This window comes from Manihot esculenta, chromosome 1 (assembly GCF_001659605.2).
Source record: "Manihot esculenta cultivar AM560-2 chromosome 1, M.esculenta_v8, whole genome shotgun sequence".
Lineage (NCBI taxonomy): Eukaryota > Viridiplantae > Streptophyta > Magnoliopsida > Malpighiales > Euphorbiaceae > Manihot > Manihot esculenta.
In genome coordinates, this window is record NC_035161.2 from 27152165 (window position 1) to 27170441 (window position 18277).

The following is an 18277-nucleotide window of genomic DNA, read 5'->3' on the forward strand; positions in this document are numbered from 1 at the left end:
AGGAAACATGCATTGTAATACCCGGCTAGACCCCGGTATCGGAATTCGTACTTTCCGGCGGTTTTTCCGTTGGAATCCGGGATTCAAGGATGTCGGAGCTTGCCCTAAGGGTAGAAGAGAGGTTTTTAAAATGTTTTTATCATGTTTGCATGGTTTGAAATGCGTCAAAGCACAACTATTTCACATCTCAGATTGGACATGACCCCAAAACTCCCTCTGTCAGTGTCCGGCCCCCAAAGGAGCTCACACAGGTCTTTCGCTAACTACTCATGGTGCCCGACCCTAAAAGGGCTCTCACAGGACTTATCCAAGTTATATGCCCGGCCCCAAAGGAGCTCACACAAGTCTTACAATAATGACAGACTATGGGCTATTGGAGTCGCCTCGGTCCAATCCACATATACAAGTAATAATGCAATGCATCAACTTCGTGTATACTAGGGTAATGCAAAGCATCCTACATATCATGGCAGTAATGATGCATGAGGCATGCTAAAACATTTATTAACTTTAAAACAAAGTTCTGTTCCACTCACCTCTGTCAACTGCTGAGCAGTCTCTGTAACTCTAACTCTGTGGGCCTCCTTGGTCTCTCGGGTCCGCACCTACACAGGTGGACTCAAATGAGGACCAAACTTACTTACACATAGCTCTTAATATCTCCCCAAAACCCCTCTAAAACATCATAGGCATGCATGGAAAAATGGACAAAAGAAGGCTGGACAGGGCACCTTCGGCGGCACTTTCGGCGGCCGAAACCCCTCTCCAGAGACGAAACTCATGCATGTTCGGCGGCAACTTCGGCGGCCGAAAGTCTCGTCCAGAGACGAAACTCATGCACTTTCGGCGGTCGAACTCCCTCTTTCGGCGGCCGAAAGTCCCTTTCTAAACCGAAAGCCTAGCTTTCAGGGGCAAGGTTTGGCAGCCGAAACTGCTTCCACAAGGGGTTCGACGGCCGAACCTTGCTTCGGCGGCCGAATCTGGGTCCTCCAGAAAGGCAGAACCCGAGCACAACTCATGCTCTCAGCCTCCAAAAACCTATAAAACGCCCATAACATGCATACCAACACTTCTCAACTAACACATAACATATCTCATGCATATAGGGGCCTATAAACGAGCTCAAACCCCAAAACAACATCAAAACGCAACAAAACTCATATGTAGTAGTATAGAGTAATGGACATGATGTCCAGTACAGAGCTATGTAATGAATAGAAATGGTGTAATATTAAGTTATGTACTGAGTTATAGAATTGTGCTTGGCCCTAGTGTATGTGTATCCCTTTGTACATGATCTTTTTATGTCTTATGTTTATGTGGTTATGATGATGAGAGCTAGGCTTGGTGCATGATAGTATTACCCTAGTAGTTCCTGTATGGTACCACAGCAGGTATCACTCTCTGAGTGCATACAGACAGGGCATGCATAGTCCAAGCTTAGTGTATGAGAAAAGGTTAGAAAGCAGTGTAAGAAAAAAATGAGAAGAGAAAAAGTAAGTAACAGCTTTATGCTTTAATTTGATCATGTATGGGATTTAGCAGGTTCACAGAGTTTACAGTTGGCTTACTACGGGTCCCAGCGGCCTTAAGCCGATCTGGATCCTAGTGCCAGTGGCGGTCCAAATTCCGGGCTGTTACATGCATCGGTTGATATAGTGATAGATAAATGCCAATTCTCGGATGTTAAAGTTTATATGAATTTCTATTTTTTTTTAAAAAAAAAGTTTATATAAATTTGTAATATATTAATATAGCTCAATTTAAAAAAAAAAGTTTATATAAATTTATAATATATTAATATAGCTCAATTTTAAATAAATATTTTTTAAAAATAAAATATTATTCTTATATAAATATTTTTTTATCTTTCATAGATTGATAAAAGCGATTTATTTTTACTATGTAAAAAAATTTATATTTTCAAAGATTATTGAACTAAAACATATATAAGATGAGGGATAACTCAAACTAAGAAACCATGAACAAATCAAGCCAACTACAATCTACACTTAAGTCCAGTAACACCAACTAAAAAAATAACCCAAAATCCAGAATAAACGGTTCAAAATCGAAATTGTAATAATCAATAAGACTAATATATACCATGCATGTAATTTTATTAAGTTACAGCGTGAAAATTATAATGCTGAATAAGTTAAAAAACAATTGACAAGCAGTGAGAACTAAATTCAATACCACAATCACCACAGAAAAATCAAGAAAAAGGAAAGCGAAGAGCATGCATACAACACAAGAGAACTCAGCAAATAGGATTGGATAGAGATATAGTCAAAAAAGAGTTAACACAGCGAGAGAAGAGGTATTGCAAACTTAGCCAATCATTAGTCTATGCGAGCCTTACCCAAGGATGAAAGGCTTAAAAACACCAAAACAAACCTTTTCTGCCCAAAAAGCATAAATGGAGAATACAATCACACAAAGTCCATACAAAACCACACCAAAAATGAAGCTTCCTATTCACAACACTTTGACAAAACTCAGACACTGACAACAGCCTGCCCATGCGCTCGAATTATTCACTTTCCTTGGCATTCTCTCTTTGCTATACTAGGCTAGCCTATACTAAAACTTGCTATAAAATGCACACACAAAAAAGCGATTTTAAATCACATTTCATTTGGATGATGATGGCTTTTTTTAACATTTTGATAAAAAGTCTTAAATAAAGATTTGGTTTGACTTGGGCATTAAAGAGGATTTTTTTTCCTAAAAGGAGAAAAAACAAAATATTTCTTTTATCCAAATTTAAAAAAAATAATTTTTCAAATCAGACAAAAATGAAATTTTAATTAGTATTTTATTTTTTTTCAAATAAAATCCTTACAGCATATCAAACATGCAGTTAGGAGTGTTATTTTATATAATAATTGTTATTATTATTATTATTATTATTATTAATAAAGAATTACTATTAAATCTCTAAATTTAAGAAATTTATTTATTTATATTTTAAAATTATTTAATTAAAATATCTATGTATTTTATAAAATTGAATTTTTTTTATATTTTTTGTCAAATAAATTGTTGGTCAATTTTTTTTATTTTTAATTAGTGAGATATGAATATTCTAAATTATAAAATTTAAATAATATATATTTTTAATTATATTAACTAAATAATATAAATATTTTAGGTGGCTAAATAATAATAATATAAAATTATAACAATTAAAAAATAAAATAATTTCAAAAAAAATAATTTGAATAAAAAAATTCCATACTTAAATTAAAACACATAATTTGATATAATATATTTTTTATAATAGAAAGATCAACTAATAAATTTTTTTTATATTAAATAGATTAAATATTAATACTTAGTATTTAAAATTAATAAAATAATTGATTAATAGTCTTTTTAAATTTTTATAAATATTTTAATATATTTTTAAAAATAAAAAAAATCAAATGCATAAAAAATTAAATAGTAATTTTTAATATTATATATTTATATACATATATAGCACCTTATAAATGTGGTTTTGCGGCAAAATGCGTTGATTTAAGAAAACTTTTCTCTAAATTCAGGTTTAATAATTTTTTATTAACCTTATTAGGCAAAAAGCCTATTTAATACATTCAACATACTTTTTATTATGAGTATTCATCTCCTTTGTGATTCACATTCTAAATTTGGTGATAGAAGTTATAAGAAAAAAAAAATCACAGTGGATTTTTGCCTAACTAAGTGTTCTTCTATTGCAAATCCATTAAAGTGAGAAAGATACTAGTCTTAATTCACTAAGAGTAGGTAAACAAATTCTAATATTTTATCTCTATATCTTAGAAAAAAAATTATCTAGCGCGGGTCGATATAAATTAATTATGTAAATGTATGGAGTTTTATATGAGTTTTACTCTTATTTTATACTATAAGTATGATAATATATAAATAACATGACTCGTTAATATCACGACACATAGAATTCAAGAAGGTTCTGCAAATCTCATCAATTGGTCCCAATCGGCCAGCAGAAAATCCAATCTATGAGATATAAATATCGAGCAACACTCTTGACCTTACCAAAGAGCAAAACAGATGAATATACCCCTTTAAGACTTGGCATTGATACAAGCCTGACTATTATAAGTGATTAGGGGAATCCATTTCAATACAGGACCAAGCAGAACATGATCTGATTAGATCAAGGTAGGATGCTGACCTCCTTTGCATTGATTGCCTCCTCAGTGTACTGTCAAGGTCATAAATATGAGTATCGTAAAATAGGCTGACGTGACAAGTACAGTAGATAAAATATGAAATTAGTTGACTTCACATTTATTAGTCAGTCATTCATTATTTAATAAGTCATCCATTATTTAATAAGTCATCTGACACACTTGTAAAAAAATACCTCAGTCTAGTCCGATGAGATATAATACAAGAGATATCCGATTAGAGTCATCTGACACACTTGTAAGAAAATACCTCAATCTAGTTCAATGAAATATAATACAAGAGGTATCCGATTAAAAATATATGTACCACTAGTCTAAATCCAAAAAGAAAACGATCTCTCACACACTCTGACGTATACGTTTAAACATATCATCTTTCTTCTCGCTCCGGAACTCTCTTTTTCTTGTTTTTTTTTTCCTTTTTTTCTTCATCTTCACTTTGCAACTCTTTGTCGCTTTGGCAGGTTTCTGACTAATTTTTAATATTTTATAAACCCATTTCTCGAAATCAAACATGAAATGACCCATGTAAAATTTAAAAATTATTAACTCTTCATCAAATCGATTCCATTAGTCTTCCCATCAAATTAAACCAAAGCTCAAATGTCCCATCTAAGAACTACATTAGATGTCATATCATTTGAGTCCATATAATTTGAGTCTAAGCAAAAATTTTCCCACTCATCTAAGATATTATAATTATTATAGAGACAGTATTGCCACACAGCACTGATATTTTATAATTTAATTTCCCTTAATTAGTGCTGCATAAATTGTCTTGTCAAAAGACTTGCTATATTTGGATGGATGCCAATGTGTTTTACTTTTCTAACACCTGACTTATCTGCCATTGGGCTATTCACTATTAAAACTACAAGATTATCATCAAATTTCTCAGACCAATAATGCTTAATTATCTTAGGTTTATAAATTATATTTAATTAAATTTTTTTCCATCAATTGAAATGAATGAATTTAATTTTTTTAATTCAAAAATATTTTTAAATAAATGAAAATTATACATAATTTTATAAAAAAATCATTTAATTTTTTTCTATAAAATAAACTATTTCAAACAAAAATTATACAATTGGATTATAAAAATATTTTAAAAAATATATATTGTAATATACGAGCATGTCTCATTTGAAATTAAACTAAAACACCAAATTAAAAGTTCCCCTCAATTATTTCTTTTTAATTATCAAATTTTTATTTATATTGAATTGATTCGTTAAAGATTTAAAATTTTCGAATCATCTCTTTAATTAGTTTTTAATAACAATAAATTTATAAAAAAAAATTTAAATAAATCTAATTCCCTATAAACTTAATTTAAGAGATATTGAAGTAGCTTTCAACTAACTCATTTATTTTCTAATTCAAATTTATGTGGACCGAATTCAGGCAAATGGGTAGGGGAGAGCAGGGTTGGGTTAGAAGGACTCGTGCTCTAACCTTCCGGTCAACTGCTCATCCATGCTAATATAGATTTTCTCAGTTGAGTCAGCCGGCCGGTATTAGCTAACTTCCATCACGTGACAACTGACCCTTTTCTCTCAATAGTCTCTCTGGTAAAGCTACCACCAACACCCACAGTATTAATCTAGCTCCCTTCTCCATCACTCTCCATTAAACTTCTTGCCAATCTCTTCTGCCTTTTAATAATCAGCTCGCAAATCTCTAATTTAATTCAAATTTATTTAATTATATATACAACACTAAGCCTGTAGGCATTATATATATAAACCTTGAATCCCCAGCATTACTTCATCCACCATAAAAGCACTCGTTCTTACTACAGTGGTGAACCCGATGGCTGCCAGAGTTGAAAGCTTGTCGAGCAGTGGGATTCTGTCAATCCCAAAGGAGTACATTCGCCCACAAGAAGAGTTGACAAGCATCGGCAATGTTTTCGCAGAAGAGAAGAAAGTGGAAGGGCCTCAAGTTCCCACCATTGATTTAAAGGAAGTGGACTGTGAGGACGAAGTTGTTCGCGAGAAATGCAGGGAAAAGCTTGTAAGTGCGGCTAAAGAATGGGGTGTTATGCACTTGGTTAACCATGGGATTTCTGATGATCTCATTAATCGTGTGAAGAAAGCTGGGAAAGATTTCTTTGATCTTCCTGTTGAGGAAAAGGAGAAGTATGCCAATGATCAGGCTGAAGGGAAGATTCAAGGCTATGGAAGCAAACTGGCTAATAATGCTTCTGGGCAGCTCGAGTGGGAGGATTATTTCTTTCATCTTATTTTTCCTGAGGAGAAGCGTGATCTGTCTATTTGGCCTAAGACACCCACCGAGTACACGTAAGTTCATGTATTTTGCTTATTTTCTGCTTATTAAAAATTGAAATAACTAGCTTTTTAAAATTTATTCTCTTAATTTTAATATGATAGTACTAGTTGAAAGTTATCAATATATGAAATGAGATGATATAGGTCCTTGTTCTCTAACTAGAGGATGGAGCAGTTTGCCTTTTAATGGACTTACCCGGCACAAATTTAGATAGTGGAGCTAATACATTTCAGATAACAGATGGTTTATATTAAAAAAATATAAAATTTATTTAATTGGCATACATACTTGTTTAGCTTGGTTCATTAGATTAATTCATGCAAATCCAAAACATGGAAAACAAAAATTTTGCAGGGAGGCGACCAGTGAGTATGCAAGGCAACTGAGAGGCCTAGCCACCAAAATGTTATCAGTACTATCAATCGGGTTGGGGCTAGAAGAAGGGAGACTAGAAAAAGAAGTTGGCGGACTTGAAGAGCTGCTGCTCCAAATGAAGATTAACTACTACCCCAAGTGCCCTCAACCAGAACTTGCCCTTGGAGTTGAAGCTCACACTGACATTAGTGCCCTCACTTTCATCCTCCACAACATGGTTCCAGGTCTCCAACTCTTCTATCAAGGCAAATGGGTGACAGCCAAATGCGTCCCAAATTCCATAATCATGCACATTGGTGACACCATTGAGATCTTGAGCAATGGCAAATACAAGAGTATTCTTCACAGGGGACTTGTTAACAAGGAGAAGGTGAGGATTTCTTGGGCAGTTTTCTGTGAGCCACCAAAGGAGAAAATCATCCTTAAGCCATTGTCTGAGCTTGTCACAGAAACAGAGCCAGCACAGTACCCTCCTCGCACATTTGCTCAGCATATTGAACACAAGCTGTTCAGGAAGAACCAGGAGGCTCTTCTCTCCAAATGAGGCTGCTCCATTCTTGCATGCCAAAAACTACTCCCACATGTTAAAATAATTAATATATGGGTTTGGCCTTGATGTCTTGTGTTGATTTTAATTAGTAATTATGTGTATGTCCTGCACTTTTCGTTCATTTCTTCAGTCTACCTGCTTTGGTTGATTAATAAAAATTGTTGTACTCTGTTACTTCATCAATGCTCCATTCATCAATGTTCATCAATGTTGAATCATGAAATTTTATGTAGCATTTTGCAGCGAAAAGATCAATGCATTGGCAAGATGTTGATCTCAACATCTGAATGATTCTTTACCAGAGTAGAATTTATTGTAAAAACAGTTGAATTTTGATCAACTTACTAGTGGGATAGTGGAAATTTTATTCAATATATTTGAACAAGTGACTGCAGAGGTTCATTCGAAAAGAATGCCTTCAGGTTTGCACAAGTTAGATCTATCAATGCCTCCATGGATTCTGGAGTGAAAACAGCACGATGTGGAGACAACACAACATTGTCCAGACAAAACAGCTCCTTTGGCACATCAGGCTCATTCTCAAACACATCAAGACCTGCCCCGCCAATCTTTCCTTGCACCAAAAACTTCACTAGCTCCTTCTCATCAATCAGCGAGCCGCGGCCAATGTTAATGATCACCCCTTCTTTTCCCAAGCTTGTCATCACGTCTTCATTAATCATATGGTGAGTTTCTTCTGTTAATGAGCAAGAAAGAATGAGAATGTCACTATGAGCAGCAAGGTCCCCAACATTGGCATAGTAAGTGAATGGAACAGATGGCTTCCTCCTCCTTGAATTGTAGGCAATGCTGCAACCAAAAGCCACAAGCCTTTTTGCAACTTCAGAACCAATGCTTCCGAACCCAACAATCCCAACTCGTTTCCCCCCTAACTGCAGTTAATTTTTTGCTGTTTAAGAACAAATTTGATGATGATATGCTCTATGAGATCATGTATAAGCTATGTGTCAGAAAAGAATGAAGCAACAGGGCCCATTTTAATTAAGGAAGGTGCCTGAATCAAGGCAATCATGGAATCAAATCATGAATAATCTGATAAGCTTTTCTCCACAGTATCATCCATCTATATAGTTCTTGGTCCCAAGATTTGCAAAATTTGGATCAATCCTTTGAATAACCTTCCAAATTTCCAATTACTCTCACCATAAAGACATCAGGTTTCAAGTTGTAATGTTAGAAATATAAAAATATGTTCGTGTCCCTAAAGCTTGCAGAAGATTGGTTTTTTAAGGTATATCCTGCTTAATACGGTTCTATATAAATGAAAATTAACCAAGAAAGAGTCAATTTTAAATCTAAACTGAGAAAGAGACAAGAAATAGACCTTGGAACCAAGAGGGTAATCTCCCATCACAGGCCACGACCCACCACGGACAAACCGGTCAGCTGGTGATACTCTACGTAAAACATCAATCAGCAGCGCCACCGCATGGTCAGCGGCATCCTCCGCGAATGCCACACTGGCGTTGGTGATGTTAATACCACGGCGATGACACTCCTGCAGATCGATGTGGTCAACGCCAGCACTACCCGCTACTATGAGCTCCAAAGAAGGGAGGAGACTCAGAGTCTCGGAGGTGATGGGGGTGTAGCCCACGCAAAGGAGGGCTCTGACTGAATTAGCATGGATTGACAGGAAAGAGCTGATGGGTTCTTGTGAATCAGCAGGATCGAGGAGGAGGAAGTGAGGGGATAGGCGGTTTCTATGTGGAAGGTTGAGTGATGGGAGACGATGGAGAAGGACAAGAGGGAGGTTCTCTTGGTATTGCTTGGCAGCCATTCATGAAGCACTGAAGTTTCTATTGTCAGAACTCAGAACATAAAATTTCTCTCCTCTCTCCTCTCTCCTCTCTCCTCTCTCCTCTCTTTTATCCAGCTATTTAGGAAAGGCGTCCATTGGTGCTTTCTCTTTTTGATGTTGGCTGCTTATTTATTGATGGAAATGGCGTAGGCGCACTCATCAAATTTTAATGGAAAGGAGAGAAAAATCTTTTTATTTTTGAGCGCTAGTCTTATCTTCCTGATCAAGTCTTTTTACGCTCTTCTAGATAAGAGAAAGCCCTCTTTCTTTTATCTAATTGTGTATCTCCTCTTCACACGATTGAATAGTTGCTGAGGAAAAGTAAGCATTTTATGTTAATTCGTGCGTTCTACTATATTTTAAATAATTTTTTTAAATTTTAAATTAAATATCATACTTCCACTGGACGGATATATACATCCGGTGGTGGTGGAATTTTTCATTCTTCTATAAGATAAATTTTCTTTCTTTTTCTTTTCTTTATTAATCATAACAAGTTTATGAACTGATCCCTTAATACTTTGCATATATATATTCATCACTAATAGTCTTTATAGTAAAAATTTTGAAATTTAAATATAAAAAAATTGAGAATCTTTTTTAAAAATTTGAAATTATATATTATTGAAATTCAAAAGTTTAGTTTAATTCAAAAATAATAATAAAAAAATTATAATAGATTGATAATTTATCAAAATTTGCCATTGAGATAACTAATTTTTTAATAAAAAGAAATTGTATCTTGGGTTCCCGATGGATTGGATCAAAGACAAGTTTTTACCGCATTGAAGTTGGAGTGAAAAGAGATTCTCATGGGTATAAATCCACGAGAAAAGTGGCCGGTGGCATGTGTTAGAATTGAGAGTTTTTTCAATAAAAGTTTCAGAATATTTAGTAAATTAATTAAGTATAGATGTAGTTGATTCTAGAGAACTTTAGTAGTGTCTTATCAAGTCATCTTTTATTGACAAGTGTAAAAACTATAATTTTGCCACCTAAAATTTTTCGGAACTCTTGTAATACCTCTGTAAATATATATGTAAAGCAAAAGATGTTCTGATGATGATGTATGTAAATGTGCTTTGAAATATAAGAGAAAAGGGTTTTCGTCCAGCAGCTGTGAGTTTATTTTCTTTCATGTCTATGTTGTCTTCCTTTCTACTTCTTTAATGTCAGTTTATGTTTGATCTGTTTAGCTCCAACAGTGGTATTAGAGCCCTTCTTCCTATGGGTCCTGTATTTTCTGTTTGATTTATTAAGTCTTTGTTTTCTTTTTAATTTCGGTGGTTTCTCAAAAATGTCAGCAAGCATTTCCTCCATTTCAGCTCCTATTTTTACATGAGAGAATTATGATTTCTGGGCTGTCAAAATGACAGCATTCTTGAAGGCTTATGATCTATGGAAGGTTGTTTCTGCAGGTAAAGAACCTGCTCCATTGCCCACAGATCCTACATTGGCGCAAATCAAGTATCATAATGATGAGTGTTCCAAAAAATTTAAAGCCTTGAAATTCATCCATCAATCTGTTTCAGATGCAATTTTTCCAAGAATTTTGGGAGGTCAAACAGCCAAAGAGGCATGGGACAAGCTGAGAGATGAGTTTCAAGGAAGTGAAAGAGTTAGATTAGTCAAGCTTCTAACTCTAAAGAGAGAATTTGAGATGTTGAGGATGAAGGAAGGAGAAACCATAAAGCAGTATTCCTCAAAGCTAATAGAGTTGGTGAATCAAATGAGACTTTATGGTGCTCAATTTCCTGATAACCAGGTTGTTGAGAAGATTCTGATTAGTCTTCCAGAGAAATTTGAGTCAAAAATTTCTGCAATTGAGGAATCATGTGATCTCAAGACTCTCACAATTACTGAACTCATCAACAAGCTTCAAGCTCAGGAACAGAGATGCTCCATGAGGAATCAAGAAATCAGTGAATCTGCATTTCAAGTGAAGCAAAAGGGGAAACCAACTCCAAGCAAAAATGGAAAGAAATTCTCCCATGAAAAGCAGGGGAAGAGCAAATCAATTGAGAATTCAAGAGAAGAAGCAAGAAAAGGCAAGTTCCCTCCATGCAGCATTTGCAAAAGGACAAATCACTTGGAGAAAGATTGTTGGCATAAAGGTAAACCAGTGTTACAATGTTGGTATTGTAAAAAGCATGGCCACATTGAAAAATTCTGCAAAGCAAAGCAAAGCAAAACAAGGAGCAGCAGGAGAAGCAGCAATCAACACAACATGCTAACTCTGTTGAAAATCAACAACAAGAAGCTGAAGAGCATTTGTTTATGGCCTCTCATCACTCTTCTTCCTTTTTAAACAGCTCTTGCATATGGTTTATTGACAGTGGTTGCATTGTACACATGGCTAAAGATGCTGATTTGTTCTCTTCTCTAGATTCATCTATCAAAACAAAAGTTAAGTTGGCAAATGGCCAACTAGTGCAAGCTGAAGGCAAGGGGACTGTATCAATATACTCCAAGTCAGGTACAAAGTTTATTTCCTGGCTTGAATCAGAACTTGTTGAGTGTTGCCCAATTATTGAGAAAAAATTATTCTATCTTTTTCAAAGATGAATCTTGCATTATCTATGATTCTACTGGTGCTGAGATTGCTAAAGTCACCATGATTGATAATTGCTTTCCATTTGATATAACACATGCATCTCATCATGTATATAATGCTGCTGATGTTGATGTGAAGTTATGGCATAAGAGATTTGGCCACTTTAATTTAAGTGCCTTAAAATCTCTCTCTTCAATTGATTTAGTCAAAGACATGCCTGAGATCCATCTAAATGGTGATGTGTGCCAAGCTTGCCAACTTGGAAAGATGCATAGACAATCTTTTCCTATAAATCAAGCTGTTAGAGCTGGAAAAAAACTGGAGCTTATCCACACTGATGTTTGTGGCCCTATGTCAGTTCCCTCAATAAGTGGGAACAAGTATTTTATTCTATTTATTAATGATTTTTCAAGGATGACATGGGTCTATTTTCTGAGTGTCAAATCTCAAGCATTTTCTGTATTCAAGAAATTTAAAACTCTAACAGAAAACCAATGTGGCATGAAAATTAAGACCTTAAGGTCAGATAATGGCATGGAGTATAACTCTTTGGAGTTTGAGAAGTTCTGTGAATCAGCTGGTATTCAACATCAATTGACTGTGAGCTATACACCTCAATAAAATGGTGTCTCTGAGAGGAGAAACAGAACTATTATTGAAATGGCAAAGTGTATGTTGGCTGAGAAGAACTTACCAAAGCACTTATGGGCAGAAGCAGTATTTACAGCTGTTTATCTCTTAAACAGGCTTCCCACTAAGTCTGTTAAAGGAATGACTCCATATGAAGCATGGTTTGTTTGGAAACCATCTATTAAACACCTCAAAGTATTTGGCTCTCCTTGTTATGTTCATGTTCCTGATGTAAAGAGATCTAAGCTGGATGATAAAGCTATAGTGGGAATTTTCTTTGGATATGCTGCAAATTCCAAGGGCTATAGAATTCTTGAACCAAAATCTAATAAGATAATGGTTGCAAGGGATGTGGTGGTGAATGAGCAAGCTTTTTAGAATTGGAAGAAGGAAGAAGTTGAGATGCCTTCAAATGATTCTATCGCAAGAAGACAACAGGAAGATGCAATTTCAGAATTGCATGCTTCCTATGATGATGGAAGTGATTCTGAACTTGGTTCTCCTAATGTAAAAACCAAGTCAATTGCTGAAATTTATAAAAAATGTAATATGGTGAATATGGAGCCATCTAATTATCAAGAGGCAAGCAAGTTTCCTGAATGGCAGCAAGCTATGGAAGATGAAATGACTATGATTGAGAAAAACAAAACGTGGAAACTCATTGCCAAACCAAAAGAGAAGCATGTCATTGGAATAAAGTGGGTATTTAGAACAAAATTGAATCCAAAAGGCACCGTATTCAAACACAAAGCAAGACTTATTGTGAAAGGCTATGCTCAGCTGCCAGGAATTGATTTTGGGGATATTTTTGCACCAGTAGCAAGACATGATACCATCAGGCTATTACTTGCATTTGCAGTTCAAAAAGAATGGAGGGTATTCCATCTTGATGTCAAATCGGCTTTTTTAAATGGATTGCTTCAGGAGGAGATTTATGTTCACCAACCCGAAGGATTTATTATTGCTAGACATGAAGATAAAGTCTATAAACTAAAGAAGGCTTTATATGGATTAAAACAAGCTCCAAGGGCATGGTATTCTAGAATTGATGATTATTTGATCCATCATAGTTTTAGGAGGAGCTTGAATGAAGCCACTCTCTATATAAGAACATGTCAAGATGGAAATATCTTAATTATTTCTCTCTATGTTGATGATATGTTTGTTACCGGAAGCTCTTCAGAATTGATAAAAGATTTTAAGCTCCAAATGCAAATGGAGTTTGAGATGTCTGATCTGGGCTTAATGACCTATTTTTTGGGTATGGAGATTGAGCAATCACATTCTGAAATTTTCATTTCACAAAGAAAATATATATTTGATGTCCTTAAAAGGTTCAGTCTGAATCAATGCAAAGCTGTGGCAACTCCTCTTGATCCAAATATGAAGCTTAGTAAAGAGGATGATGATTCCATAATAGACACTACAAGTTATAGAAGTCTAGTTGGGAGTTTATTATTCTTAACTTCAACAAGACCTGATATTATGTTCTCAGCAAGTTTCTCGTCTAGGTTCATGAACTCTCCAAGTAATTCTCATTTTATGGCTGCTAAGAGAGTTCTGAAATATTTGAAAGGCACCTCTGATTATGGTGTGTTGTATTTAAAGAATGAAAATGCAAAACTTGAAGGATATGTTGACAGTGATTGGGCTGGTAGTGTTGAAGATATAAAGAGCACTTCAAGTTATCTATTTTCTCTTGGATCAGGTTATTTTTCTTGGATTTCTAAAAAGCAAGAAGTTGTTGCTCAGTCTACCGCGGAGGCAGAGTATATAGCAGCTGCTGCAGCCGCAAATCAAGGTATTTGACTTCGTAGGTTACTTGCTGATTTTGGAAATGATCAATCTAAAGCTACTTTGCTATGGTGTGACAACAAGTCAGCTATTGCCATTGCTAACAATCCAGTGCAACATGGTAGGACCAAACACATCTTAGTCAAATATCATGCAATCAGAGAAGCTGAAAGAAATCAAGAAGTGAAGCTAGTGCATTGTAAATCTGAGATGCAGGTTGCTGATATCCTCACCAAGGCACTTTCAAGAAGCAGGTTTGAATGTTTGAGAAACAAGTTGGTAGTTTCTAAAAAAACTCTCAAGGAGGAGTGTTAGAATTGAGAGTTTTTTCAATGAAGGTTCCAGAATATTTAGTAAATTAATTAAGTATAGATGTAGTTAATTCTAGAGAACTTTAGTGGTGTCTTATCAAGTCATTCTTTTGTTGACAAATGTAAAAACTATAATTTTGCCACCTAAAATTTTCTGGAACCCTTGTAATACCTCCGTAAATATATATGTAAAGCAAAAGATGTTCTGATGATGTATGTAAATGTGCTTTGAAATATAAGAGAAAAAGGGTTTTCTTTCGGCAGCTGCACGTTTATTTTCTTTCATGTCTATGTTGTCTTACTTTCTACTTCTTTAATGTCCGTTTATGTTTAATCCGTTTAGCTCCAACAGCATGCATGCCCAAACTTGCAGGAAATTCAGATTTTTTTTAATTATCCTTTCTGTTGCATTAAATGCACAGGAAATTATAGAATTATAATTTCATTGTCCGCAATCAGATATAGCAACAGGATTTTATGACGCAAGTCATTAGCTTGCCTACTAAGTTCAGGATAACTGCATCCTTTTTTCATTCGAACCTCACAGAGATTGGACTCCTGACAAAGTGCTTAGCAGAAACCCATGACATATATCCTTGAGAAAATTCACTTGTTTTGCCGCCATTTCCATTACGAGTGAATGTCACCGAGTATGTTGCCTTCTGGTTCATCCCTGAGAAGTAAAGTTTAGAGGGCTTGACACTCACACCAACTCCTGGCGGAGGAACAATGGTTGGCACGTAAACTGAATTTGCATCCCCTACATTTGTCACAGTCCTTGTGAAAGTCTGTGAAGGTCCAAGTGTGACTGAAAATGAAGGATAGTTCAGTTCAGCTTCAGGTATGCTCGGTTTGTCTGAGCACTTTATTGGTCTATGTGCAATTATGCTGATTTGCTCATCTTTGTAGCCCAGGCCACACAAGTAAGGTATATAATCGTCTGGTTGGATGTCATAAATTAATCCTGGGTCATTTGCTCTTGGAGGATTTACGTGGCCTGCACCAGTGGCGAAGATATCAGCTGCTTCATGTGTTTCATCAACAATGGGTTTCCCTTCCAAGTTCAGGATATCGGCGGTGGTCATTATGGCGGATTTAATGGCTGCTGGTGACCAGTAAGGGTGGGAGCTCTTGAGCAAGGCTGCAATACCGCTAAGATGAGGGCATGCCATTGAAGTTCCAGACATTATGTTGAAGGTTGATTTTGTGCCTGTGTTAGTATTGTCAAGTGGGAAAGGCCATGCAGCTAGAATGCTCACACCAGGGCCAATGATATCAGGTTTCAGAATTCCTGGGCTTGCCAAGCTGGGGCCTCTCGATGAGAATGAAGCAACAGCTGGAGATAATGGATCTCCAATCATAGTTCCTTTGAATAAGATAGTTGACATTGGCATCTTTGTTGAATTTATATATGCTTTGATCTTCAGCCCTGAAGAAAAGCTGACATGTGTTGCAGGAAGGACATGAGGATCAGCTATGGTGTTGAAGCCACTAGCCTCATCATTCATGAGTATCATAGCAGCACCCCCAGCGTTTTTTACTTCCTCTCCTTTAGCAATTCTGCCAATTCCTCCTCCTCTTTCGCACAAAACTATTTTGCCTTTCACATCCTCACCTTCCAATGCTCCCTCACCACAAAATGCTGACTCTGGTTTACCGTTCATGCCAGCATAAACGATTGGTAATAGTGTTTTGGAGAAGTTGCTAGGCTGGAAAACGGATTCACCATCTAATTCTTCACCATCACCGAGCTTTGCTGTTGCAACAATTCTTCTATCTATGGTGCTTGCTCCAACTGTGAGAATCCACGGAGCTTCATTGGATAATGTGCCGTTGGAAGGGCCAGCATTTCCTGCTGCACAGCTTACAAATATTCCTTTCTGAATTGCTGCAAACGAGCCTATTGCGATGTTATCTTGGAAAAATGGCATTGACACATCACCAAGGGAGAGTGAAAGCACATCAACACCATCCTGTACTGCTGTATCCATTCCAGCTAATACATCACTTTCAGGACAATCATCATTAGGATCTCCAAAGCACACTTTGTAAATAGCCAGATGAGCATAAGCTGCCATCCCAGCTGCTGTGCCTTTGGCATTTCCTAATGTATCAGCGTTGTATACAAATCTACCAGCGGCTGTGCTTGCTGTGTGAGTCCCATGGCCATCTACATCAATTGGCGGCTCGTCCGCTGCTCCCTTCATGGCCGTAGCTGCGAGATTGAAAGTCCTTGCACCAATTAGTTTGTTGTTACATTCTGATGCATTGAAGTCACATCTCCCTTTCCATTTGGCTGGCGGTGGTGGTATTCCTTCATCACTGAATGAAACATGGCTGGGGAAAATGCCACCATCTAGTACTCCAATGATCACTCCCTTGCCAAAGTTTGATTCTTTCCAGAATCCCATTTGCTGGTTCAAACCCAAGAAGCTGGGAGTGTGTGTTGTTTGTAAACGTATTTTCCTTTCAGGACGTGCTGACACAAAGCCGTCAATCTCCTCCATGGCCTTCACTTCCTCCTGTGTCAGTCTTGCAGCAAAACCACTGATTATATTCTGGTACGAGTAAAGAAAACGTTGCTGCTGCTTCTCAGAGCTCGCCATGTTAAATGGTAAAAATGACTTGTGCCACCTCTCCAGATCATCTGTCTGGGAAAATGTCCTTCCTTCTGGTTTACTGACATGGATAATGTAGGTCTGTAAGTTGTTCCTTTCAGCGAATTCATTAGTGTATTCAGCTGCGTGAGCAATCTCAAAGTAGAAGTTGGACAAGAAAATCAGAAAGAGAAAATGTATGGCAGCCATTTGTAATGAAAAATTACTCTTCTTCATGGATTGGAAGAGTAAAATTGCTCAGTTGTTTCTGTTTTTGCTGCTGCTCGTGCAAGCTATATATATAGCAAGAGAGTTGAGAAAGAGGCCGGCATATTCTTATTCTTTGTCTTTATGCTTTGAGCATTGCTATTGGAGCATTATGATTTTGCCCATCCGTTTCTTCTAATTTTCTGTGTACCATTTATAGTAAATATGATGACATGGATATATTTATTTAAATTGCTTTTGCTCTGTTGTTGTTGTTGGCTTTTTTTTTTGTTTTCTCTCTCTCTCTCTCTATATATATATATAAATATATATTTTATCAACTTGTGCAAGTGTTTGATCAACATGTCCAAGCTTTGCTGAGCCTGGAAGGTCTAGTCTACTCTTCATTTATAACATTAAGGCTGAAAATTTCTTTGAGTTCCTATGACTTGGTCTTCACTGTCCAAGATACATTGCTTTCCAAGTCTACTTCGCATTTGTCATCTTTTGCATGATTACGATGGAAAAGCCTTTGCAAAAGAACCTAGATAAGGAATTTTTGCCGCTTTAGTCGAAAACCTTACCTTCTGGTAACCATCTCAGAGTCATGCACCCTTTGAAACTTAGCTTTTGTAGTTGTCCTGATCTCGATCAATCTGTCCTAGATGAAACCAGAAATAAGCTCTTGTATCTCACGGATGAAATGGGTACTTTTACAAGGGAAGCATGTAACAGAACATTCTCCTGTAGAGATGTCAGATCCATAGCTGCTCATCAAAATACTTCCAGAAACATGCCCTGATCCTTTTTTGTCAGTTTTTTGTGAAGTTTTTGTGGTCTACTATGATTCGCGTTCATGTAGAGATGCAGTATTAATCCATTTAGAAAATTTAAGAAGGTCCCTAATAAGCTTTCCCATTGCCATGAAAAGCTCAGATCT

General features: G+C 36.1%; 3 protein-coding genes across 3 annotated transcripts; 1 reads left to right on the forward strand and 2 right to left on the reverse strand.

Moving 5' to 3' along the window:
* Positions 1–5807: 5807 nt before the first annotated feature.
* LOC110628286 (leucoanthocyanidin dioxygenase) lies at positions 5808–7671 on the forward strand. Its single transcript, XM_021774889.2, has 2 exons — positions 5808–6508; positions 6852–7671. The coding sequence occupies exons 1-2, from the start codon at positions 6018–6020 to the stop codon at positions 7414–7416; spliced, it is 1056 nt and encodes a 351-aa protein (XP_021630581.1). The 5' UTR covers positions 5808–6017; the 3' UTR covers positions 7417–7671.
* A 35-nt stretch (positions 7672–7706) lies between these two features.
* Positions 7707–9506, reverse strand: LOC110628293 (glyoxylate/hydroxypyruvate reductase HPR3). Its single transcript, XM_021774901.2, has 2 exons — positions 8768–9506; positions 7707–8315 (listed from the first exon to the last, which is right to left on the reverse strand). The coding sequence occupies exons 1-2, from the start codon at positions 9221–9223 to the stop codon at positions 7791–7793; spliced, it is 981 nt and encodes a 326-aa protein (XP_021630593.1). The 5' UTR covers positions 9224–9506; the 3' UTR covers positions 7707–7790.
* Positions 9507–14895: 5389 nt separating this feature from the next.
* On the reverse strand, positions 14896–17384 carry LOC110616778 (subtilisin-like protease 4). Its single transcript, XM_021759268.2, has one exon. It carries the CDS (start codon positions 17365–17367, stop codon positions 15064–15066), a length of 2304 nt encoding a protein of 767 aa, XP_021614960.1. The 5' UTR covers positions 17368–17384; the 3' UTR covers positions 14896–15063.
* Positions 17385–18277: the final 893 nt, after the last annotated feature.